This window comes from Rhamphochromis sp. 'chilingali' (assembly GCF_963969265.1).
Source record: "Rhamphochromis sp. 'chilingali' genome assembly, chromosome: 10".
In the NCBI taxonomy this organism is placed as follows: domain Eukaryota; kingdom Metazoa; phylum Chordata; class Actinopteri; order Cichliformes; family Cichlidae; genus Rhamphochromis; species Rhamphochromis sp. 'chilingali'.
The window spans coordinates 19,851,889-19,876,432 of record NC_137937.1 but is presented as its reverse complement, the minus strand read 5'-3'; the positions used below and the strand labels follow the sequence as shown (position 1 = coordinate 19,876,432).

The 24,544-nt window shown below is 42.5% G+C and overlaps 2 protein-coding genes across 4 annotated transcripts; one reads left to right on the top strand and one right to left on the bottom strand.

The window, feature by feature from the left end:
* Nucleotides 1-693: 693 nt before the first annotated feature.
* Nucleotides 694-12,862, top strand: LOC308404118 (clustered mitochondria protein homolog). Its single transcript, XM_080893992.1, has 28 exons — nucleotides 694-975; nucleotides 3,004-3,113; nucleotides 3,446-3,617; nucleotides 4,237-4,374; nucleotides 4,463-4,617; nucleotides 4,696-4,850; nucleotides 6,091-6,213; nucleotides 6,364-6,496; nucleotides 6,594-6,686; nucleotides 6,821-6,987; nucleotides 7,156-7,335; nucleotides 7,421-7,840; nucleotides 7,916-7,989; nucleotides 8,087-8,191; nucleotides 8,274-8,374; nucleotides 8,458-8,610; nucleotides 8,694-8,756; nucleotides 8,893-9,122; nucleotides 9,212-9,296; nucleotides 9,458-9,611; nucleotides 9,700-9,839; nucleotides 10,545-10,625; nucleotides 10,712-10,837; nucleotides 10,943-11,052; nucleotides 11,145-11,238; nucleotides 11,332-11,457; nucleotides 11,541-11,614; nucleotides 11,800-12,862. Exons 1-28 carry the CDS (start codon nucleotides 927-929, stop codon nucleotides 12,299-12,301), a joined length of 4,113 nt encoding a protein of 1,370 aa, XP_080750118.1. The 5' UTR covers nucleotides 694-926; the 3' UTR covers nucleotides 12,302-12,862.
* A 446-nt stretch (nucleotides 12,863-13,308) lies between these two features.
* Nucleotides 13,309-24,250, bottom strand: srrd (SRR1 domain containing). Of its 3 annotated transcripts, XR_013973175.1 has the most exons (7): nucleotides 23,973-24,250; nucleotides 23,841-23,881; nucleotides 23,567-23,760; nucleotides 23,374-23,472; nucleotides 22,998-23,149; nucleotides 21,389-22,904; nucleotides 13,309-16,769 (listed from the first exon to the last, which is right to left on the bottom strand). XR_013973175.1 is itself a non-coding variant. In XM_080894849.1 (6 exons), exons 1-6 carry the CDS (start codon nucleotides 24,113-24,115, stop codon nucleotides 22,664-22,666), a joined length of 870 nt encoding a protein of 289 aa, XP_080750975.1. In that variant the 5' UTR covers nucleotides 24,116-24,250; the 3' UTR covers nucleotides 17,053-22,663. The 3 variants fall into 3 exon arrangements, 2 of the variants coding, with proteins under 2 accessions (XP_080750975.1, XP_080750976.1); XM_080894849.1 differs by lacking the exon at nucleotides 13,309-16,769 and having other exon boundaries at nucleotides 17,053-22,904; XM_080894850.1 differs by lacking the exon at nucleotides 13,309-16,769 and having other exon boundaries at nucleotides 17,053-22,904; nucleotides 23,567-23,715.
* Between the last annotated feature and the right edge of the window lie 294 nt (nucleotides 24,251-24,544).

Sequence of the window (24,544 nt, the reverse complement as noted above, 5' to 3'; positions counted from 1 at the left end):
TCAAAAAGCCATCATCCACCATAACCTGGGATATTTCGATCCTGTGGGGATATCTTATAATATGGCAGAAGTGACAAGCAGCTGACTTTTGTCCAGATGCATGCTTAACTTCCCTGACTTTCAGCTGAGAGATGTTTTATAACTCCACCACCGAGCACACTGTAGATGACTAAAACATAGTTTTATGAGATTGTAGCAGCCGAACCCAGAAGTCTTAATGCGTGTTTGGACTGAAATCTGCACAGGTATGCGTAAAATGTGACTGTAGTAGGTGTACACTTTTCAAAAGAGATGAGTAACCAAGTCACACACGGGCGCACCCATTTGTGGAAGCGTAGCTTTCTCACGGTTGTATTTTCTGCAGACTCTGAGTAAACTTGTCACAAATGAAGAAGCCCAGAAGCTGCACCCAGCAGCACTCACTTGGCGTTAGATTACAGAACACTGCCTCATCATTCCCTTTTGTTAACATCTGGACATGTGTGGACCAATGCGCTGAGCGAGCTTCCACATAATGCAATATAAAACACTTAGATTCAAAAGCCGTTTTTGTTGGACTGGTGTCAAAGCAGTCTTTAATTCACACTTCTACTCCAGGGCTTCTGGAGGGAGGAGTGAACAAAGACACACCCAGTCCAACAAGCGTGTGAGACAGCCGGAGTAATGAGCCTGTGTGGAGCAATAAGAGGAGGGTGTGGCTTTTTACACAGGGAGAGCAGATAAGCTAAGTTTGCTTTGTAGACAGGGCAGGAGTTGCAGTCCTGAGCAGGCATTTTACCTTCAGTCAGTAGGACTGTGCGTTTCCACTTGTCTTCGCTCGGTCTTTTTTCCGTGAGTTTTTAAACAAGACTGCGTGGTAGCAGCTTCCACCACAGAAGAAGTAAAACACAAGAAGACAGCTCCAGGAAAAACTTCAGTAGGCAGCCATGAAGGACAAAGTGAGGAGAGGAGGAGGAAGAAATCAAGCCAAGGCTGGTAAGAACTAGTCTGTGGGATATGTTTTACGTGTGCGCTCCTCTCTCTTTGGCACTTTCTTCCTTTTTGTGCTTGTGCGAGGGGTGTCTCCTGTAGCAGGAGAATGTGTGGAGGGTGAGACATTCCAGCACTGTACTGCTCCTCTGAACATGGCCGGTGCTTTTACCAACTTCCTGACCACTTGAAGCATCTCCTGCTGTGTATTTTGCGCATTTGAGTGCCACACACGCATACACACGTGCTGTGATGCAGCTAAAATCAATAGGAATATGTGCACAGATGTGTAAGGGGCCTTACAATATCCCCTTACAACCTTTTTAAGAAGTGAAACTCTACACACTTTCTTGATTTTTGTCCAAAACAGTTGCCACACTCTTGTGAGGACCTCCTAACGTGTTGCCACTCCCCTCATACATAACATGCTGATTGAGTTAAGGTAGAATATGCGCTAGCCTGTCACCAATTAAATTGCCCCGAGGGCGTTTTTCTTTCAAAAAATGTCATTAATCTTTGAACTGTGATTGACAGTTTAGGTAATTTCAAAGTACAGAGGAATGCTCTGACAATTACCGTTTTGCATGGTTACATGAACGCGCTGTAGCATATACATTTATTTGCTTCCTAGCTCGATTATAGTGCAAGCTAACTTCAGGAATCAATGCCAACATAGACTCTGTACGAGCTCCAAAAGAGAAGCGGAGGAGAGGAGGGACATTCTGACGACCAATCACAAACTGCTATTGTTTTGGGTGCTTTCCAGTTGCAAAGTAGTCCCAGATTGACAGCAAGAGTTGTGGCTGTGCTGCAGAGTGAATGAATGACAGTAGCCAGAGATAAGCTCAAAGTTATTATTGGCCTCTGCAATGTGCATGTTATGTTTTAGTAGCCATTGTGTGAATGCATCATTGCAAGCAAGCCTGATCCATCACCTAGGTTTTTTGTGTCACAGTTTGCTGCTTTTATCTACATAGCAGCATTGGGTGTTGGCTGTCCTTTCACTCTGAGATGGCATGTAGGCCAGTATGCAAATGCAACAGGTTTAGCCATACTTCCATTAGTGGAACACGCCAAGTCCTGTTCTCCCTGCAAGTGTGTGTGTGTGTAAAAAAGCTAGACACTCCCCATGTTTCTTTCTCTCTCTCCCCCCCCCTTCCCCTCTTACTTGTATAAATTCACACTCTCCTTCAGGCACTCTGTTACATACCAAACTTTCCATCCTAGCTCATACTCATTTTAGAGGAAATTAGTGGGAAGAACGTGATAAATAATTATTACTATTCCTTTGTTGTTTGACTCTGTTTTAAAAGTGGCAACTAAGCAAGAGTATTGCGAATGTTGCCCAGATGGAGTCCCTGCCTCATCACGGTAGGTAAAATGCAAAAGGAAGGCAATGATTTGCAAGTAGTACAGCAAGAACGTGTCAAATGTTACAGCTGAGAAGCTGTAATCTTTTCCTTTTTAGTATATACTTCGAGCAAACAATTTCATAAAAGTCGGGCTCCTTTCCCACCGTGCTGCATGTGTCCGCTTCTTCTTAACAGCCCTGCAAGTGTTTGGGAACTGAGGGGACCATCTGCTGCTGAAAGGTTTTTTTTGTTTTTGTTTTTTTCATTCTTGCTGCTCAACAGTTCAGGGCCGCCTTTGTCATATTTTTCTTTTAATCATGTGCCAGATGTTTCAGTGGGTGGCAGGTTCAGACTGCAGGCTTTTTCTGACATGCTGCTCAAATGGGTGCAGAAATATTGTTTGTCTCGCTGAAGGAAGCAAGGCCTTCCCTGAAAAAGGGAATAAAATACTTCAACATAAATGGTGCCTTCACAGATGTGTAAATCACCCAAACTTGATGCTACTTTTTGCTGTCCTTCAAAATGTTTGCAATCAGATATGATGATTAGCAGGTGTTTCACTCTGTTTTATGGGCATGTCAACAGAATCTCAGCTGTTCTGGAAACTGACATGTTCTGCTCCTTTTGCAGAACTCTTTGTTTATCCTGTTGAATCTGTTCCTCTGATTTCTCCTTCAAACAGATGCAAACAGCGTGACTGTTGGAAGCGATGCTGTCGGTATTCGCCTAGATGACGTCACATCGTTTTCTGTAAAGATCCAGGGAGCAGGAGTAGAGCCCTTTGAGCTGCAGGTACTGACTCACTGTCTGTTCCTATTTTCCTTGTTTTGTTTGTCTTTTTAAAAGCGGTGATGGCTATTCTTGTAGGGTCTTTGCCTTACAATATAAAGCACCTTGAGGTAATAATTGCTGTGATTTGGCACTATATATAGAAATAATATTGAAATTAAAATTTAGCTGGAACTATGTATTTATGGTTTATCATTTTTATCCTTTGTTATATTTGCCACTGTGGATAATTCTGTATGTCTGAAATTCTCCTCACAAGTAGATATTTGAGTGTTCGCAGATTGGATTTAACTGGTGTGTGTTTAAAAAAAAAAAAAAAAAATTCATCTCTGTAGGTCCATGGTTTTTGGCTTGTTCAAGATGCAGTAATGACTCTGCTTTCGAGGAATGAGGTGTTCCCGCGCTCCAACCTCTCACTCACACTGGCCGGGGCAACTCTGGATCCCCTTGCTCAACTGCAAAACGTCAAGGGTCTTAAAGCAGGTGCCATCCTTCGCCTTGTGGAAGGTATCATGTTTCTGTTTTTAATAAGCTGTCTTTGGCTACCACTCAATAAGAAATTCACCAATATGTAAGAATCGTTAAGTAAATTACTGCCTGTTTTATTCTTTTGGTAATTCAACCCATTTACACATTAGTAACATTTTAATTCTACAGCACTTTTTTTTTTTTTTTTTTGAGTTCTTAGCAGACCTCGAGGTTGGAGGGAGAGCATTCCAGAGCATAATTATGTTCATAGCTTGTTAATTTTAACAATAATCCTATCCATATTTTCACCACACTCTCACCCTTTCTCATCCACAGACACCTAAGTTTATCTTGGCTCAGTGTAAACACCTGACTCACTTTTTCTGAGTCATCACACAAAGGTTTATAGATGCAGAGATTTAGTTGTAGTCTTTGCAACCATAAGTGCAAACTCAAGTATTTCACTCTCACCCTCTAGCTGCTGAAACAATGTACCCTCGAGCACATTCCTTATGCATCTTCTTTGTCGAACTCTGTACGGCTTGTTCTTTGAAAACAGGGCTGACCACTTTCAGGTGGTTATCAGATCTTTGTCGTATTGCTCAGTTTTTTAATTGGTCGATCTAAATTTTCTGTTAACCAGCGCACGTCTTTTCAGAGCCTTACACTTTCCGCTCAGCCAGAGTGCATCTGGCTCGTGTGCTTGAGCTGCTGAGAGCATCTGGACCTCAGGATGCACTGAGAGAAGGACGCTCACCTAGCATACTGGAGGCACTGACACATACACAAATACCAGGTAAACACACACCCTGTGCATTTAGACAAATTGTAACACGTACACCAAAAATGGACTCTAACTCAGTCGAATCTCCCCCCAAATGTAGAAGCTAGCTTACAAAATGGAAAGAGCCTTAAGCGCTCTCTAAGCCACACAAAAACTGAATCAACCAGCCAGGATGGAGCGCCGCCTGACTACCTCCTCCCCGGTTCCTCGGAAAGACCGCTCATGGCCCTTCTCCCACATAGCTCCCAACCAGAGGTGCACAAATAAATGGAATCTTTTTATTTGTTTCACCTAAACACACTCACTAACTCTGCATCACTTTATCCTCATCAGGCCCCCAGTTACCTGAAAGACCTGTCTCTCAGCTGCTGGAACCCTCCTCCAGGACACAGGAAGTTGCAGGGGGACTTCCTGTACATCACTGCAGTTACAATGGAGGGGCGGCGCTGTGACATCACATCCTGTCCAAAAGGTTTTTTTCTAAATAGGTAAAGAAATTCATTTTATTTAATTAAACTGCTTTCTGTGGCGGTGAGGAAAAGCAACAGCAGGCTAATAATACACAACCCACAATCCTTATACTCGTGTTGTACTTTGGTTTATTGTGGCCTTTGACACAAGCAGTGATGAATATTTCATTGGTTATTATTAGTTCTGAACACTGACAGGAAAGACTTGATAGTTATAAAGAACCTCTACTGGGAACAAAGTTCAATGACATTGGAGAATTTATCAAAATCTGAAGGTTTACAGCAAGGGTCTGCTGTCACCTGACCTAATTTTCTCTGTACTGTGAGTGCATTATCATAAGATTGATGGAATGACAGGCAATGTGGTTAGTGGGTACCTTTATTAATAACCTGAGGTATGCAGATGACGAGAATATCGCACACAGAATGAAGTTTTAAGAGAAGACAAAAGCTCACTATGTAAGAATGACAGGCAAGCAAAATTGTGTGGACACATTATAAGAAGAGGACTGGAATATGGTACCTTGGCCTGCATTTAGGAAGAATCTGAGAAAATGTACCTCTTTTGTTTTTAGAGAGTTGGGTGGCAGCAACAGGACTCAAAATGTGTGTCAGCGCCATGTTTCCCACTCTGTAGCATCCTCTAAACTCTGGAAACTGAGGAGGCCAGCTGCTGGACATTTGTGAGAGGAGTGTTGTCCCATTCTAGCTGCTCAACAGTCCTGGGTCACCTTTGTATATTTTAATTTCATGATGCTCCAAATCTTTCAAGTTTTCAGTTGGTGAAAGAGCTCGACTGCTGCACGTCAGCACCTGAACTCTGTAACTATGAAGGCATGTTGTTGTAGCCGATGCTATAAGTCTCTTTTGATGAGTAGATCTTGAGATATTCAAAGTCTTCACAATTTTTATGTTGAGGAACATTATTCTGAAACTTTCCAGTTTGTAGATGCAGGTTTTTTTGTTTTTCCCCACACTAGTGAAACTCGAGCCAACTTTATTTACACTCTCTTTATACCCAATCATGTTGCTGACCTGTAGCTAACCTAACTGGCTACAAAATGTTCCTCCAGCTATTTCATTCTAGCATCACTTTGTTTTGGGTTTTTGTTTTGTTTTTCTTCTTTGGTCCCGACTCTTTCAGAATTGGATATGTACCTACTTGCATACTTTCTGGGCCAATGCACACAAAGAAAGAAAATGAAAGGACTGCATCCAAGTTGGTTTAATCATATTCTCTCTCTGACATCTTTTGCAGGTCCACAGAGGATGTGTTTGATCCTCGTCCTGCACAGTCTTCTCCAGTTTGTCACGGTTTAACCGACTTGCTTTGTCATATTAGTCCTGCTGTCAAACAAACTTTTACCACACTCAAAAACAGGTAACGACATTGTTCTTTATAAAGTGAGTACTGCAGCACTGAATATGCATCCCTTCCAGCCTTTCGATTGGCAAAAGAAATGTTCAGTAATGCTTTGAAAATAACCAACTGAATCGTATTTGGAGTAAAGCAGCTTTTTCCTCTTTTTAGGCCCCTGCAACCACCAGTAGAGGTGATCACTACACCCTACCATACGCTCAGTTGGCTTGGTCCTCCATGTGCTACACGCACTCACAAAAACACCTTCACCAGACTGGGAGTAGATGATCAGGCAGAAACACAGGTTGTTTATAGCAGAAGACAGTTGTTTTCTGATGGTTGCTGGCAGCAGTTTGCTGTTGGCAGTGATCCTAATTACGCATGCCTTTGTTTATACGCAGCCTCCAGACTGGAACGAGGAGCTACAAGCAGCCAGAGATCTTCCTCAAGGAAGTCTGGAGGAGAGGCTGCAGAGAGACAAAGCAGTACTTCAGGTAAATATAGAAGCTCTCATTTAGCTTGATGTAATGGATTGTATTTGTCGGTTTTTTTTTGTTTTTTTTTTGTTTTTTTTTTTGGGGGGGGGGGGTTTCATATACTCTTCATTCATTCGTTCCTTTTTGCTCAGGTGAACAGTGCATTTGTGAGTACTGTTATGCAAGGGGCCGAGACTGTGGTAGACGGTTTTGTTGAGCCAGTTAATGGAAACCCAGGGGACCCAGCTTTCCTGTGGGGTGGCCTTTTCATGAGCCAGGGGACAGCAAGTGCAGTGTTTGGTGGCGAAAGGGGTCGCAGGTAAGTGCAAACTCCCTAAAAATGACAAGACGACCTGATGCCCTTTGCTGCTTATGGGATGTACGTATATGATCCATCCCATGTTGTGTATGATAAAATGACTCTTGCATTGTAGTTGTGCTTTTATATTGGCACTGATTATTTTTATCCTCCTCCTTGTATTTGCAGGGCTGCTCAGAGGCTGGAGCTTAACGGTGTGCAGGCTTACAGTGACTTGGAGGGTCTGCAGGGGCTGCACACTATACCCACAGCCATTGTTGACTACAGAGGGGTTCGCCTGTCTGCCCAGGGTCTGGCCCCTGGCTTGGAGGGCTCTGAGCAGGACCAGGGAACTGCTCCTGCTTCAAGGTACACTCCCTGAAGCTGTTTAAGAATGTTTAGTGGTATTAAATTTTCACAGATTTTAATGCTACCTGTCTCACTCGACCTTCAGAGGTTTGCTGTATGGTGTAAATGCAGGACCACAAGAGTCTCCCCATCGTAGACGGCTACTAGAACTGTTGGCTCATGCAGCCAAGTCCCTTTCGCTGCAGAGACACGTTGTCCTGGCACCCAATGGTCACCAGGTGCCCCTGTTCACCTCGGTGGATGCGCAGGGACTGTTGGGAGCTGATGGGAGGTTCTACTTATTAGATGTTTTTAGAAGTTTCCCAGCTGATGCCAACTTCTGTCCAGAGGCACAGACTGAAAGCTGCACGGTGACTGGAGAAGAAGAGAGTAATGAGAATAAGAATGACTGTATAAAAGAAGGTTGGCCAGAGGATTATCATGCAAATACTGACCTTCCAAGGAGTTTTCCTCATGGCCTCTGCAGACTGAGACCAGAACTGATGCAGGCTTTCAGTCAACACAAGTGAGTAGTAAATCAGAAGATTTATTTTAAACTTTTAAGTTTTCACGAAGTTTAAGTTTCTCTTTTGTTTTTAAGACATTGCCAGTTCACTCAGCGTGTCAGAGAGTTGTTGGATGAAAATGGAGGATTTGAAGAATGTGCCACATCTGGTAAGAAGTGTTAGTAGTTCTTACTGAATGGACACTGAAATCATGGCTGTACTTCAGCACATTTTAAGTCAAGTTGTCATTTATTTCTTTTTCGCAGGTGACTCTCGAGCCACTGCTGCCGTCCGAGCTGCGTGTAAAGACGTGGGCTCAGTTAGTGACATCCTCTTTGAGATGCGCTTTAATCCAAATGTATTTTCTCCAGGTATGCAGACTAACTACACAAGTATGCTATAGCAGAGCTCTTATTAGAACTCATCATGACACACTGCTTGTACAAATTTTAGGGGTAGCATTTCCTCCGGGGGAAAGCACATCAACAAAGCTGCAGGAACGGTTACTGAGGGAAGCGGCAGCTTTCATCATCACACACCAGATACCAGCTTTTGTAAGTCCAACCAGAGTTAATGTGCTCCAAATGGTGTCTTTTGAAAACAAACCTGTTCACTAGATGCCTGTTTGTGTCTGCAGTTGGAGGGTTGTTTGCACAACAGTGAGGCTCCAATGGACGGAGCTACTCTAAAAAATGCTCTACATCAGAGAGGCATCAACCTCCGGTACCTGGGCCATGTGGTCAAGGTTATTGCCCAGTCAGAACACAAGGAGCACCTGAGGCATATAATGGTTCGTTTAACTTTAAAAACAAAGCCTAATTTGGTCTTTATGGTGATGCTGCTTTCTTACATGCTCCTTCCTGTTTTCACCAGAGAACGGCCGTAGCTGAAATTTTTATTCGTTCAACAAGAAGGGTGTTCAACAGCTTCCTCCAGGTACTTTTTTTTTTTTTTAAATGTTCCTTGATGAGAACTCCAATTAATCACCCATGTTTTCACACCTTGGGTTTTAAAAAGGCAGCAGGTGTGGTTTCCAAGGAATGAACTAAAGCCTCCATTCATGTCTCTGTAGGGCGTGGATGTGTCGAGTCTCTCCGCAGCCGTCAGTCACTTCCTTAGCTGCCTGTTGGTTCCCCACTTCCCGCCCACCTCTGTAGGAGAGGATACTAAGAAGAAGTCAAGACGGCGTGGCCGAGGGGCCGGGGCCTCTGAAAGCACACCCTGGAGCACACTCACGGGAGCCGAGCTGTGGAACCTGGTCTGCCAGGATGCTGCTGAAACCTATGTCTTTGATAGCCTGGGGTGAGGGCATGGCCTTTGTTCTCCACATGCATTTATTATCTAATAGTAGAGAATCAATTTGAGAACAACCTGTGTTTTTTGTGGAACAGCTCTGGGCCAAACTACCTGGTGGAGCACTATGGCCTGCAGAAGCTCTCCTTGCTGAGAGAGTTCTGTTTAAAGACTGGTGTACAGGTAACAGACATCTGGAAATATGAATGCAGTTTTAAATTTGTCAGTCCAAGGAGAGGATATGGATATTAATATGTACATTTAAGTTGCAAAATTAGCTTTTAAAAATCAAATTCTGTATATTAAAAGGGAAAGGCACTTTTTTAATCCTGTATCCACACTAGTTGAGACTGAGAGACTACTCCTTTGACAACCAAAACAAAGCTCCTATTGGTCCAGAGGACATCATCAACATGATCCCTGTTGTCAAGCACATTCACATGCCAACTGTGGATGCCTCTAAAGTATATCAAGCTGCACAGCTCTCCATTCAGAAGGGTAAGTCCAACAGCTGCAGACTATTGTCTCTATTTTCTTCCCCGCAGTGTGAATTTACTGAAAAATAAGCTGTGTGTTATGATTGCAGGTCTGCTGGATCAGGCCCATGAGCAGTTAAAAGAAGCGGTTTACCTGTATGGTAGAGCGTGTGACGATCTGCACCCTGAGGCTGGTTATTGCCACACCTTGCTGGCCAAGGTGGCGTACCTCCAGGGGAAAACTGCTGAGGTATGCTGACTGATCAACGGTTTCTGTTAGCCACAAACATTAACACATAATAGAGGTGAAAATAATAGGACGGCTTTACTGGATCTTTGAAAAACAATTTATGCCACGTTTGAGAGAACACTGCAGCATTAGTTAGAGCAGATGTACAAATTATTGGGCCACACATTTTAAATCTTTGAATTCAGGTGTGTAAACCAAATGCCTACTCATGCTGTCTGCCTTAACAAACGTCAGTGAAAGATTGGCTCATTCTAAAGAGCTTCCTGAATTTGAGCATGGTTCTGTAGTGGGAAGCCACTGCTGCACAAGTCAGTCTGTGGAATTTCTTCCCTCCTAAATATTCCACCATAAACTGTAAGTGGCATTATTGCAAAGTGGAAGCATTTAGGAACCACAGCAACTCGGCCACAGTGTGTCAGACCACAAAGTTAGAGCAGGGTCACAAAGGCTCTGACTCGCCAATCGGCCTCTATAAAACATTAACATCTGCACAAACTGCATCAGGAGTTTCATGACACGGGTTTCTATGACTGAGCAGCTGCTGTATGTGTAAGGTGAAGGTGATCCTGTATTTTTGTTTGTCTCATCTGCATTGCATTACTCTCTTGGTTGATTGATGCAGACATGTATGCACTGCTCCCTCCCTAAACTGTTCCTTTTAATATAGATGAAACTATTTCTCATCTGACTTTCTTTCTCCTTAAGGCCCGCAGTGTCCAGCTGAAGGCAGTTGTCATCAGTGAGAGGGTGCTCGGCTTTGATCATCCAAACACGATTCAGCAATACGTGAGTACAGCTACACATTTGTATATTGGAGAATGTACTTTATCCAGTCATCGCAAAGTCACAGTTGCCATTGTTTTTGTATGTAGGCCCTCTTAGGTGTGTATGTGTATGCTGGAGGGGAGACCACCCTGGCACAGAAGTGTTTCCTCAGAGCTCGTCTGTTAATGCTTACAGTGCACGGAGAAGACCATCCATACACCGCAACACTGGATGTAGGTTTGATCGACTTGAGTCTGGAATGCTCAGAAGAAAAGCTTTTGACAATATAATGAAAAGTGACATGACTATATGAAAGTGCTAACATTTTCTTCTTGTAGAACTGCCTTGGGCTGGTGCTAGCAGAAGATCAGACAGGCCAGTTCCTAAAGAATGCTGTGAGACTTAACACTTCCTTCTTTGGCCCCACATGTCTACAGACTGCTCTAAAGTAAGATAATATTTTGAATAAAAAGTCAGTGAGATGTCTATTGTCTCTCCCCAAAACATGACCACTTTTCTCCCTGATTCTTGTCTGTGCAGTCAGCACTTGTTGGCCCAGTGGATGTGCACTAAGGGTGACTACAGAAATGCTATGACACATGAGAAAGAGGCCTTGACTGCCTTTACCTCTCTGGTCAGTAAAAGTTTGAGAGAGGAAGTAAAGTGGGTGACTGACTGTATTTGCATAGACTTAAATTTTTTTATTTTTCCCTGCCCCCCTCTTTAGTTTGGAGAAGATCACCCACAAACACGCTGCAGCAAAGACTTCCTGTCCACCATAACCAAGCAAGCGGTAAAAGTTGAACGCACTCTCAGACAGGCAGGAGCTGAGTGCACAGAAGCAACTGTGGAGGTAGGTGCCTGAAAGCATATGCAACTCTCTTTCAAAGGAAAAAGTAAAGCATGCTAAACCCCATTGTTCTCCATTTCCCGCAGTGTCTCAGTCCAACACCCGACATTATTCTGGAGCAGATGGTTCTAGTTACGGGGATCAGGAATATTACACAGAGGTAAATATTCATAGTGGGATGGCATACCCAGTGTTACAGCAATATGACAATGCACGTCTCAAGCCTGGACCCAAAAATGGACTTTAGAAATGGTGTTTTTAAATTCTAGTTGGATTGTATGTGGCTTATTTCAGTATTAGCATTTCTTATGTATAAACCCACTTATGACACGACTGTTTTCACAGTAATAGGTTCCAGGAGTATAAGCAGAAACATCTTGAGCTAAAGGCTGCAGTGGTGAAAGAGCTGGGACTAAAACTACCTAATGTCGCCTCAGTGGCTGTGACTGGAGGAGAGAAATGTTCAGACCGAGAAAAGGGATGTGGGAAGGAACCAGAGGGTGGGGGAAACCCAGCAGAGGACACAAGCAAGTGCCAGCAGGACCAACAAGTAGAAGGATCTCTGGAGAGCACTGGGAAAGTTTCAGCTAATTGTCATGTGACTGAGCAAAAGGAGAAAACCAGTGCAGAAGGTGACAAAGCGGCCTCTGATGAGGTCAAAACGGTAAATGATGAGATGGAGTCGAGCTCAGGCGAAATGAATGGAAGGATGGACGTCCCTGCAAGCCCATCGGCCCTGAGAAGTGACGTGAGCTGGGCAGATGTTGTTTCAAAGTCCAGAGGCAAAGCTACAGCCGTAAATAGAGAAGGAGATGGCAGCACTGCCAATGGACCAGCTGAAGAATGATCACGAAGCCCACAAACAGTTGTAATAGTTTTCCAAAGTCACTGCTGTAAGATTAAAAAAAACCTCTTCCAGTATTTCCTGATGAAATTTGATCCAATGAACAAGAAGGACAGAATGACTATTACTTTATCCTGAAGATTTTACCTTAGTACTGACTCGGAGAGGGTTTAACCTTGTTTGTTTTTTGTTTTTTCAATAATAAAATTTTTACCTTGGTGTATTTAAAAAGTGTGCCTTCAGGTTTGTTTCTTAATGCACTTACATGACATGACTTTATATCATGTGAATGTTAAAACTCTAAACTCATCTGTAACTCAGGATGCATCTGTTCCAACGAACCAACCAAATTTAAAGTTCTATTTGTACACATGTGAGCTGAAGCACTGGAAGTTAGACTGTAAAATAAAAAGGGTTAGCTTTTATAAAATCTTACTACTCTATATAAAACTGAATCTGATTGGTCCAAACATAAGAAATTCAACTTATTGTCTTTATATACTTAAATTACCAATGTGACTGTTCAACCCTATGAGAATTTCTATTAATGTGATTATAAATAAAATCTGTGGAGTTGATAAAAGTTGAATTTTTGTAACATGCTAATGTGTGTTTGCTTGGTGGGGTGTGGAAATCAGTTTATGATTTGCGCTTTATGACATGTTATTTTGCTCGAAGCAGCCATCAGAAGATGGGCACTGTGGTGTTTAAATAATGCCTAGTTTGCACTAAAGAGCCAAAGTGTCAAGAAAATCTCCCAAACAACACTACGAGCCTGAATTATAGATATAAGGCAGAACGGATCCATGCAAATCATTGCCTCAGTTTCCTGTTCTTAGCTGACAAGAGTGACAGCCGGTGTGGTCTTCTGCTGCTGAATCTCACCTGCTTCAACATTGTGTGTTCAGATATGCTCTTTTGCATACTTTGGTTGTATCATGGCTAATTCAGGATGTTGAAATCTCCCAATTCTTTGAATCTTTGGGCTGAAGGAGGGACAATACTCGGTGTATCAATGCTCAATCAACAATCATTTATTTCCATACAATTCAACAGTCAGAGCATTACAACGTCCGGACGGGAGAGATGCTACCAGAGGGTCAGGCACATGTCTCTAAATGGTGACGGGTTGCTCAGCTTTTTATAGTCTCTAGTGGCCCCCAGCTAGTCGTAAAAGCCAAAACATCACATTTTTTCTCTGTTACAGCGCCTAAGTTATGACCTCGGCAGTTGTTTCTCTGCTTTCTGTAAGGTGGGGGTGTGGAATGTGGTCTATCTCCCCTGTCTTTAGACACAGAGTCTCCTGCTTACAACCTTCTCTTCATGATTCAACAATTAAGCATGTCAAGAAAACAGTGTAACACATTCCCAGCAGATCAAGGATACAGAGTGATGCACATTTATCTAATTAACTAATATGTGAATATGTTCTGTTAACTCAAAAGTATAATGAGAACTAAACTACATACAGCTCACACACTCTATATTAAAGGGTATAATGTGATCTACAGCAGTATTCTAATTCAACTACTTTGATTACATATATAAGGTAACATATAATAACAGAATAATCTAATAATTCCCCCTTTTGATCTCTGAAAGAGATCACTTACAACATGCACTCCAGGGTCGCAAGGTCCAAGTTTCCTTGATCCTGAGGCCCTCTGTCCCCCTTTAACGGGTGGACCATATGTGGGATGACCTCTGTGTTCACGCAGTTCAGATGCAAGCAAAGTTAGATTTACAACCATAACAGCAGTTACAGATGACTCTCCCATCACTCCCCAATTCTCCCACAGCTTTATTTTGGTGCTCCAGTTTTCCACTCCCATTTTAATGCCCCCTTATACCTTTCAAATGTACTTAGACTAGAACCTCTGTCTAAGGAGCTTTTAACCTTTATTTTTATTGCTGCAGCTACCAGTGTCTTCCAGTTGGGTGATTCTCAGCTTCTTTCTTCGACCTCCGGGGTTAGACCACCCTTTAGTCATTGCACAGTTCTGGGGATTATTCTGCCCCGATTTCAAACAAAGATCTGTGTATTTTGGGGTCACCGGCGTGTCCCCCTTTTTGCCAAGAGCCTCTTGAACCTCGTTGGTCTGGTGTTCCTGGTTTTCGCCAACCCCTTCATGGTTATTGCTGTGTTTGTGGGATCCATCTTCTCCAGGAGCCCAAACGTCATGACACTTGACCCCAGTTGCTGTCTCGGCAGTCCCTACATCTGTCCCTGCTGTGAAGGGTCCTCACATCTCCGGGTCCCCGTCTGGTGTCTCTTCCTTTCTCTGCAAGAGACAGAAAACCAAAACACCTCTCTCCCTAGCCTTGATAATCTAATATTGTTATCCATTGTTGTTCTAATGATTCAAATTTGGTTTAAAATATTATGTTCAGGACCTATTCTAATCATAATCTATGTGTGTGTAAAAGAAATCAAAAATTAGTGAACCCTTTCTAAGTCTAACACATTATAAGCTTAAGTTTTACCATAGCTAAATTATTAAACACAGAAATAACGTCATAAGATGTTCATAAAACCATTGTTTGATGTTCGGACTCAACTTCCCCCTTTTTGACACACTCCCATGTGTCAATTCATTGGAGCTAGACAATTAAAAGACAAGGTTGGTGACATCATATCTCAGAAAGTATCAGAAATTCTTCTCTCGAGTACCGTTGCTCCAGCCTTGTCATCCCTGAGGATCTTCGATCCCGAAAATGTCCCTTCTCCTCATGTAATAAAGTCTGTCATCCTTCCATGCCCTGGTAACTGGTCCATCCAGAGCTGTAACATTTTGAAATGTACATACAACAAGCCAAACCACACCTTGGTCACACCAACCCTTTTCTGCCCCGAAGATGTCCATTGCCATCCTAGTATGGACTGTCAAAAGTGGCTTTAACGCTGACTATCCTGACAATCCATTTTATAACGTTTCCTGGTCAGATTTGCCAATCTCTGCACCAGGGTTTTAAACTTTTCGCCATTTCCATTAGTTGTTATTTTTATTTAGTTTCGACTCCAGATTTTCAATTTTTACCAGTTGTAATTAGTTTTTACCAATTCTTTGCTAGTTTAGTGTAGTTTTTATTTTCTGAAAATCCTTAGTTTCAATTTAGTTTTATTTGTGTTTTGCAAGAATTAAGTGTAACAAAATCCCAGTTCCATCATATCAGTCATGCTCTTCTGGTTATCCTTGGGTGTTGAGACTAATAACTATTAACTCTTGCCGCACCGAGTGGTCCTAATTTTGGTTCAAGTGAATTGATAACCTTTTGAAGGCGATTGTTTCACACCTTTATTTAGATGTCCCAGTCCTGTTGTCTCGGGATACATCACGCTGCCTTATCTGGGGTTAGCTGTTTTCTGGGGATGCGGGTTGAGTGGGTGAGCTCTTCAAGGAGGGGGAGTGTGCTCCCCCTGATGAGGTCTTCTAGGTAAGCTAGGTTAACCTTCTTGTGTGGGCTTTTCAAGTGCACTTTAAGGTTAGTGGGACTTTTAGTTTTATAAATGTCCCTCATGACCCCCTGATGACCCAGTATTTCATTTTTGCACACTGTAGTACACATTTTAGTTTTTGCTTGTAGCTCGCATACTCTACTTGCCACTCCTCTAATTCCTGATGTTTCTTAGAGAGGGCAACAGTACCTTTAAAATTATATCACATGTGTGGGGGTGTGACCTTGCCAATTGCTTTGCCCACCTTTTCAAAATGGCTGGCGTGCCCACAAGCACATTTCATGGAAAAAGAAAGGTAAGCTTGATATTTACATTTGAAATGTTTTGTTAAACTCAGATTTTTATTTTATTCTTTTTACAAGTACCCCTCCTCGGTGGCGAGAAACTGTTGGTGTGGTCAAGTGGGTGCTCTGGAAACAAACGCTCAGGACAGAACAGTTATCAGTCATGTACTTCCTACAAATTTTGCATATGTTTTATTCCATATTGATCCTCTGAGTGTAATGGTACATTTTAATTTGAATTTATCCAAACTAAACACAATATTTTCTTTATTTACTTTGCTCTTGTTCTTTTTCAGTACCACATCCTATCAAATGTCCCTGTCGATTATATTCTACATTTAATAACTTACTATTTCAAGTGAGAACCTAAATCACGTGGACCAATGTTTATTATTGCATATCTCTATTCTGAATGTGGCCAGTCATTCATAGGTATTGTTAAATTTTTGCGATTTTCCTCTATAAAATTTAATTGACTTTTTTACAGTGGCCTGCTGTGGTTAATAGTAACATATTCCAGTCATGAGTGATATCAATAGTTATCTCCACTGTAGCATTTGGCATTCCCAATAATATAACATGATACCTTAATCAAAACACAGCTAATATAGCACAGTTTTCTTAATGCAAACATCAGTAACTCAAAATCAGCAACCACAGTGTTAAGTCTGCAGTTCATACTTATGTGAAGCTAGAGTCTCCTCCTCCAGTCTCTCTTATCCTCCTGCTCCTGAAAAAACAAAACAAAGCGAAGCATCCACCCTTCTCTTGTCGGCTGGGTGAATTGTTTATGAATTGTTTATTGGCATTTACTAATCCTAAAGTGGGTGCAGTCATTGTCTCAGTATCAAGTCAGTCAAAGCTTTTAGTCGTCAGTCCATCACAGTCCATTCACATGCATACCTCCATACACATTCATACCAGATGTTGCTGATAATGGAGTCTCACGCGCAACCTATTCGAGCATCCATCACCAGCAAGATGACGTCATCATTTTAAAGGAAAACAATTCCTTGTTGTTTTTTGGGCCGGATTGACTCGGTGCAATCCTTTTAGATCAGTGTTCCCTATAAGTGAATTTCTCCCAAGCCAATTACAATCATGGAGAAGCACACTTTGCAACTGTTTACAGTAATAATATTTTATAGCGCTTTAAATTTCAATCTTTCAGGCCTTGTTTAAAGAGCTGATTGTTAAATCATGAACTCACAAAATATCAACATATCACCACCGGTGGATCACACCTCTCAGATGTTTTTTCTCCAGTGCACTGTAACAAAAACGAAAACAGACATAACCAACAAAATACTACTAAAATAACACAAACTAGGGCCCGTTGCAGACATGTCCAAGCATAAAACTATCCCTCTCTCGCTTACGAGAAAGAACACAAGCCAAAGCTCACTGATAAAATCAAGCTAGCGCTAAACAAAACCAAACAATCAACCAGAAATTCACAGGAACATTTTGCTTCCTGCCGGGACAATATTGTGTGGGAATGAGAACCTCAGGTGCCGTAACACCTTTTGTTCCTCCTTGAATTAAAACTCAATCACAGAAAATGCCGTACTCCGACCTAAAACTTACACTATTAATTCATCAATTTCACTCTGTGTCACTGTTCCTCATCAGGGCTGTGTGAAGCACAGCAAAGAATTCAGTCAAGGCCTTGAGCCATAAACAGACATCACGCACAGACATTGTTTTCATAACCAAACCGTTTTAGAGCTTATTCCTAAAATCTACATAAATGCCCTCTGGGTGACATATAACACATTCTAAGTATTTAATGGTAATCAATGGCTCCTCATAAAAATTATGCATTGGGATGTTTGTGTGCAGCATTTTGCATATCAGCATAAGCAAAGCATTCTTCATTGCATCAGCGTGTATGTGTGTGTGCGTGTGGATCACTCTTCATTGCACAAGCGTGTGCATGTGTATGTGTGTGCATCACTTCTCAGTGAATCAGCATTCCAATGTGTGTGTGTGTGTATGTGTGTGTGTATATGTGTGTGTGTGTGTATGTGTGTGTGTGTATATGTGTGTGTGTGTCATTTCTCACTCACTCAACGAGTGCACGTGTTCATGTGTGTATTTCACTTCATTCTGAATCTGTGTGTTTGGAGACGTGTGTGTGTGTGTGTGTGTGTGTGTGTGTGTGTGTGTGTGTGTGTGTGTGTGTGTGTGTGTGTGTGTGTGTGTGTGTGTTCATCACTTTCCTGTTCTGGTGTTCTGGGTAAACCACGGCCTGAAGCATGCCCTGGGGTCCTGCCCCCCTCCTTTTCAGTTTGTTTGCGACCATTGCTGCTGCTGCTGCTGCTCAAAATTCAGTCCGTCCTGGTTCTGACCCCAATTGGGGCAGTCCTTTCTCCAGTGTCGATGTTCACCGCAGGTGAAACCTGCATCTTCTTCTGTGTTTTTGTCCATTCTGAGGTGCCTTCTGTCCTCAGTTACTCCTCTTGTCTCGGTCACGCCCTTTTTCGCCACCCGATCATCCGTGTTGGTCCATCACTGTCCTGCACAGTGTGAATGCAAAGTTATCAAGGTCAGCATTCTTTCGCTCGGCCTTACTTTTCATTCGGGCTTGGCGGGCGTCTCGTCACAGCTCTGTCAGCTGACGCAGTCTGGGAATTTTTCCCCCGTGTAGTGAAACGGGCCTTAGGTTTAGTGCTCTCCGTCTCGGCTGCATGAGATCACATTCCTGCAGGTCTGTTGACATTCTCAGGTCGTTGTTGTGGGTCCAGCTGTTGCAGCATTTGGTCAGTGTCACGTATGGGGGAGAGCAGGAGTCCAGTCAGCCTCGGCTTTCAGGGCCGGCAAAGCAGCCTGTAATTAAATATGTATAGAAAAAACAAAAACAAAACAAAACAAAAACAAACAAAAAACAAAAACAAACGAACAGGAAAATGTTGTTGTGTTGGCTGTGTTATTCAGAGGGGAGACAACGGGGCCAGGCCCTGTGTCAGCCTTCTCTCCCCCTTTTTTTGTTTTTTGTCTCCCGATATAATCAACTCCTAACCCACCAAGTTGACAGGACAACACCGGTATATGTTAAAATTCTTAAGATCATGTTTAAAAGCCCAAAAAAGGAACTTTCTTTCATTCAGTAATCACTTTTATTAATCAATCAACAGAAAACATGTCACAATTTGAATCTTTTAACCACTAAATTTGTTGTGTCTTGCCTGGTTGGTTAGACCAGTGTTCCTTTTTTTTTTTTTTTAGTTAAATTGTTGTCCTGCAACCCAGAGGGTTTCTTTGTCAGTAATGTATAGACTTCATCATTTAAGTATGTTAATTTTTCTTTAACCTTGCTGGAAAATCTTCACGTGTTCATGAGTGTAAGCTGTTTCTTCATTGCGTGTATGTGCATTTGTATAAAAGCAGGTTAATTTTATCTTTTCTCAAACTAGGCGTTACCTTAAAAGGAGCCTTTCTCTCAGATTTCTCTGCTTGTGTGTGTTTTTGTTTCACCTTTTTGTTGTGATGCTCCGGACGCCTTCCCAACCTCCACAAGTCCGTTGGCCCCAATTTTATGTGTTAAAACTTCTCTTAATTTCTCCTCTAATTCTCTCCTCGCTGCTGTCTGTTTCACAGCTGCTGATTCGTGCTGGGTGTGGTTCCCATTACCTATAATTTTGCTTCGGCCGCTGTGCTTGTGGGGGCAGTTGGTCCAGGTCCGCAGCTTCCTGTATTAACACACTAAGAGATTTATTTAATTTCATTTTCATCGCTTTTAAACCGATAAGCAGGCAACCCGCCTACCTTGACAGCGTAAACTGTACGCCAGTCTCCCAACACATTCCTCTCTGTACTCCTCCATAATTCTCCACTGCACACCTCTTACTATCTCTCCTTTTTATTTTTATTACACCACAGAGTAATACACCCAATTATGCCCGTCTATCTCTATGTGGCTCCAAATTCCCTCTTTATTTTAATTTCACACTCGTCAGGGGACAGGCACACAACAATTTCAACCACTGAAACGAGGAATTCAACCTTTTTATATTTCTTTACTAATCTAGACTCAACGTTTGTTCGCAAAATGTGTCTTGTTCTAGTCCGGAATAAATGTGAACCCGTGATTACACGGCCGTTCCAGTGTTATTTCCGTAGCTATGCGGGGGCCCTCACCTCCCCAAGTCACCACCTCGGCACCCGGACGACGCCGGTCCTGGCCACGCGTCCACGGACAGGAGGGTCGCCACTCCTAGGGCAAATGTTCCACAGGTACACTAGGCATCAACCTTTGATCCTAAAATGTGTATTTGCTCTAATGTCCTCCTAATCAAACACATCAACCGTCACTGTCACTGTGTTCACGCTTCACACTCCACACAAAAAACACACTCAGAGCGCGCCTCACTCACACTCTCACTCAGTGCGCGCTTTACCCACAAGACAGCACCCAGAGCGCGCTTCGCAGCTTCACACACACACTCTCACCCAGAGCGCGCCTTCACACTCACACACAACACTTTTCCTCAGCGGGAATTTTACACAGAAACCTCTGAGCTCAACTATTAGATCTTCTTAAAGCACACTGCACCATAGACCAAAATACCCCTTTCTCTACGCTTATGACCGCCACCACGGGGCAAAGTCGCATCATAAAAGTGATGCTTGCATCCCCGAAGTTATACCTGACATCATAAACCAGGTGTTGCTATGTACTTAAATTTTACTTTGTATTATGACCGCAGCCCTTTAAACTCGACTGACGCCACAAACCACCGTCAAAACCTCTATGCAATGTACTAAAACTAGCACCAACCACTACTGCACTTCACGGCCGCACCACCGGAACACGCCGTATCATAAACCAAACCTACGGACGTGTTTCGCTCTCGCGTTGCCAGCGTTCAACTGCACCGTGAAGCCAGCATCTGCTTTTCCTTAAATCAACTTCTATTTCATAGCCGGCAAAAGCCAGGACGTCACTGACACCATAAACAAAATAAACAAACCTCGACTTCAATGTACTGAACTAATGGCCGCGTCTTCAGAAGAAATTCTAACGTATTATTGCTACAGAAGCCATTATTAGACAAAATTAAATGTGGAAGGTAAAGTGGCTGCAACTAGTCCAACGTAGTATGTTATTAGTATCTCGGTAGAAGCAGTTTACTGCAACTAGTCCAACGTAGTATGTTATTAGTATCTCGGTAGAAGCAGTTTATTTAACACACTGGAATTCAGCCTCAACTTATGTTGTTAGTATCTTGCGCCAAAAACCAGACACCGACAAATTTACTGTGAAAATACGTGTAACTCAGTGAACAGATTAATTTGGAAAGCCCAATATGCACATTTGGTATTTATAATACAACAGGCTGTGCTTACCTTTTTATTTTTGGACCGGTCCTCTGTTCACCTCGCCTCACAATCTCACCAAAGGTCAAATCTGCACCTCCTCAGCACACCAAAGATCCGGGTCACACGGCACCAAGTTGTTGAAATCTCCCAATTCTTTGAATCTTTGGGCTGAAGGAGGGACAATACTCGGTGTATCAATGCTCAATCAACAATCATTTATTTCCATACAATTCAACAGTCAGAGCATTACAACGTCCGGACGGGAGAGATGCTACCAGAGGGTCAGGCACATGTCTCTAAATGGTGACGGGTTGCTCAGCTTTTTATAGTCTCTAGTGGCCCCCAGCTAGTCGTAAAAGCCAAAACATCACATTTTTTCTCTGTTACAGCGCCTAAGTTATGACCTCGGCAGTTGTTTCTCTGCTTTCTGTAAGGTGGGGGTGTGGAATGTGGTCTATCTATCTCCCCTGTCTTTAGACACAGAGTCTCCTGCTTACAACCTTCTCTTCATGATTCAACAATTAAGCATGTCAAGAAAACAGTGTAACACATTCCCAGCAGATCAAGGATACAGAGTGATGCACATTTATCTAATGAACTAATATGTGAATATGTTCTGTTAACTCAAAAGTATAATGAGAACTAAACTACATACAGCTCACACACTCTATATTAAAGGGTATAATGTGATCTACAGCAGTATTCTAATTCAACTACTTTGATTACATATATAAGGTAACATATAATAACAGAATAATCTAATAAGGACCAGACACAAATGTTACAGTTCTATTAAAGAATTTGTTACGGCTGAATAAAGTCAGACATGAGCAGGATTTGTTCCAACAATTTTTAATTCTTGTGCTCTTCTTGAATAGATTGCATGGTCCACAGCTCAAAATAATCCTTGTTTTATAGTGGGCCTTCATGCCCAGCCCCTCAATTTGTCACTGTTTGTAAAGAAGCTGTTTTAGCTCTCCATTTTATGCCAGCTTTCTTTTGATTGGCTTCTGCTGACAAACAGAGGGTTTGAACAGTAAGTGGGTGGGGCTTCTGTCCCATACATCTGGAACTGACCAAATTAAGGTTCTCTGATGGTCTTAGTTTAGGGCAGTCTGATGCCTGAGGTTCTAGCTCACTGGAAAACTCTGAAACTTGGTTGATGTTTAATATGAAAACCCATCATTGTCACCATATATAATTAAGTAAAAGTACAACAGGTCCATTAAAAAAAACAAAAAAAACAACTAGTCATATGAATGACAACAGTCAATAACAAATGTCCTATATCCATCTCCTGCCTCAGCTCTGAGTTTCCTTCAGTATAATCTCCAAATCAGGGCTGTGTGGGTACTGTGGTTCAGGTGACTCTGCCCAGGTAGACTGTGGGAGTCCATTAAGGCTGTTGGAAGGAAATGTGATGACTGCTGTGTCATTGAAGACGTCTATCAGATGAGATGGGCATGCAAGCTTTCTCTCCACACTAAAATCCACAGCCTTACTGATGTAGCTGTAGTCTCGCGTAAACTCTTTCTCGATCGTTCTGTTGGGGAAACAGACAGATGTCAACTTCATCTCCACTGCTCTTGCTTAAACGTTTACTCCATCCATCGTCTACGTGTCGTCTCGTACAAACCTATCCCTCATCCCACTGAAGCTGTTTCCGATGATTATCATCAGAGGGAGACCCCGTGCACTCCAGTTCTTCCACAGAAGGTTGTTGTAGAGGGCTTTCCCACAATGCATCAGGTAAAAAAATGTGGGTTTTTCTACCAAACGTTTCCCCTCCTGAGCAATACAGACACAGAGGATCACACACTGTTTGCACAGTCTACTCCCCTAAACAATTTTGTAGTCCCCATTTTCAATATAAAATGGATAATAAATAATAATATAGTTGACATTTGGAAGAACTGTAAAGTTTTATGTACTATATGACACAGTTCTCTTTAGTATATGCCTATTAACAGTGTTTCACTTAATTACCAGGACACGAGGGAGCAACAACTGACCTCATTTTCTGAGAGTACAGTCAGACCCAGGTCTCTCAAAACATCTCTCTCTCCAGAAGAGAAGACTGGATCATAGACTGAGCAGTCCTTTAGAGGAATCTGAAGACATTAACAGGGAGAGACAGAATATGTATAACAAGCAGGGTCTAGTGTGAGTGTTTGTCATCTAACTGATGATGAAGCCTCCCCTGACCTGTCCTGCTTCCAGTAGAAGAAGCAACATGGCAAGCTGGTAGCGGGCTGAGACACAGGAGGCAAACGGACCGAGGCCATAACACACACACTCCAGCTGCTGGCATGTCCTGGGGATCCGCTCCGGCTGGTCCTCAGCGTCCTTGTCCGCTGGAGATTTGGAAAGAGATGCTGATGCCGCCACCAAGAGCTGCTCTAAAGGCAGAAACGCAATAACACACACAGCTGCAAGCCAGATGCTTGGTGGTAACCCCAACTTTCAAAGCAAAACCTACCCTTCCAATCGTGCCAAAACTCTTCGCATCTTAGTTCAGACCTGCAGAGGTAAAATAAAGGCAGAGTTATGGGACTGTGGTGAAGATGAGACGTCCGAGGTGTTGCTGCTGAGCTATTCTTGAATTTCATACATGGTATCTCTGATGCGTTTAACGGTTTTCCCGACGTCCAGCGACTCCTGGCCGCATGCTGCAGACACCTGAAGAGACTTTGAGCTCCTCGACGCACCTTTTCGTCGCCGAGCCACCTGCCACTCCCCTCCGGTGTCCGACATTTATGCTAACTTAGCACCAATATCCCTGCATATCATTTTTTTTAAAAATCGTCCAATTATCAAAGGACAAAACGCATTTTTCCCTTCAGTAGACAAGTGACTAACATATGGGAATATTTAGGGTGTAACACGCGTTTCCTCTTCCGGCGTTACGCCAAATTTGTAGTCCATCAAATAACATCCACCTGGTGGTGGTGTACGGTCATTAAATCACTATAGAAATAATGCACAGCTCGGTTGATTTAAAGAAACTGCGATATTTATTTTTATTTTTAAATATACTATTACTATATATAATTATGTATATTATTGTAAAGCAAACTAGAAATTGCCCCGTTGTTTTTAGCTAATTTTGTTTATTAATTCATTCTCATATAGGACTTTGCAGTGTGGTTTTATGTATTTTTGTATGTACTTATTTAATACTTT

Coding starts and splice junctions, on each gene's coding strand:
- srrd (XM_080894849.1), bottom strand. CDS start 24,115: ATGTCGGACACCGGAGGGGAGTGGCAGGTGGCTCGGCGACGAAAAGGT. Junction 23,473..23,566: donor TTCTACTGGAAGCAGGACAG/GTCAGGGGAGGC, acceptor TAATGTCTTCAG/ATTCCTCTAAAGGACTGCTC. Junction 22,905..22,997: donor TTCAGTGGGATGAGGGATAG/GTTTGTACGAGA, acceptor TTTCCCCAACAG/AACGATCGAGAAAGAGTTTA.
- LOC308404118 (XM_080893992.1), top strand. CDS start 927: ATGAAGGACAAAGTGAGGAGAGGAGGAGGAAGAAATCAAGCCAAGGCT. Junction 3,618..4,236: donor CATCCTTCGCCTTGTGGAAG/GTATCATGTTTC, acceptor ACGTCTTTTCAG/AGCCTTACACTTTCCGCTCA. Junction 6,214..6,363: donor TTTACCACACTCAAAAACAG/GTAACGACATTG, acceptor TCCTCTTTTTAG/GCCCCTGCAACCACCAGTAG.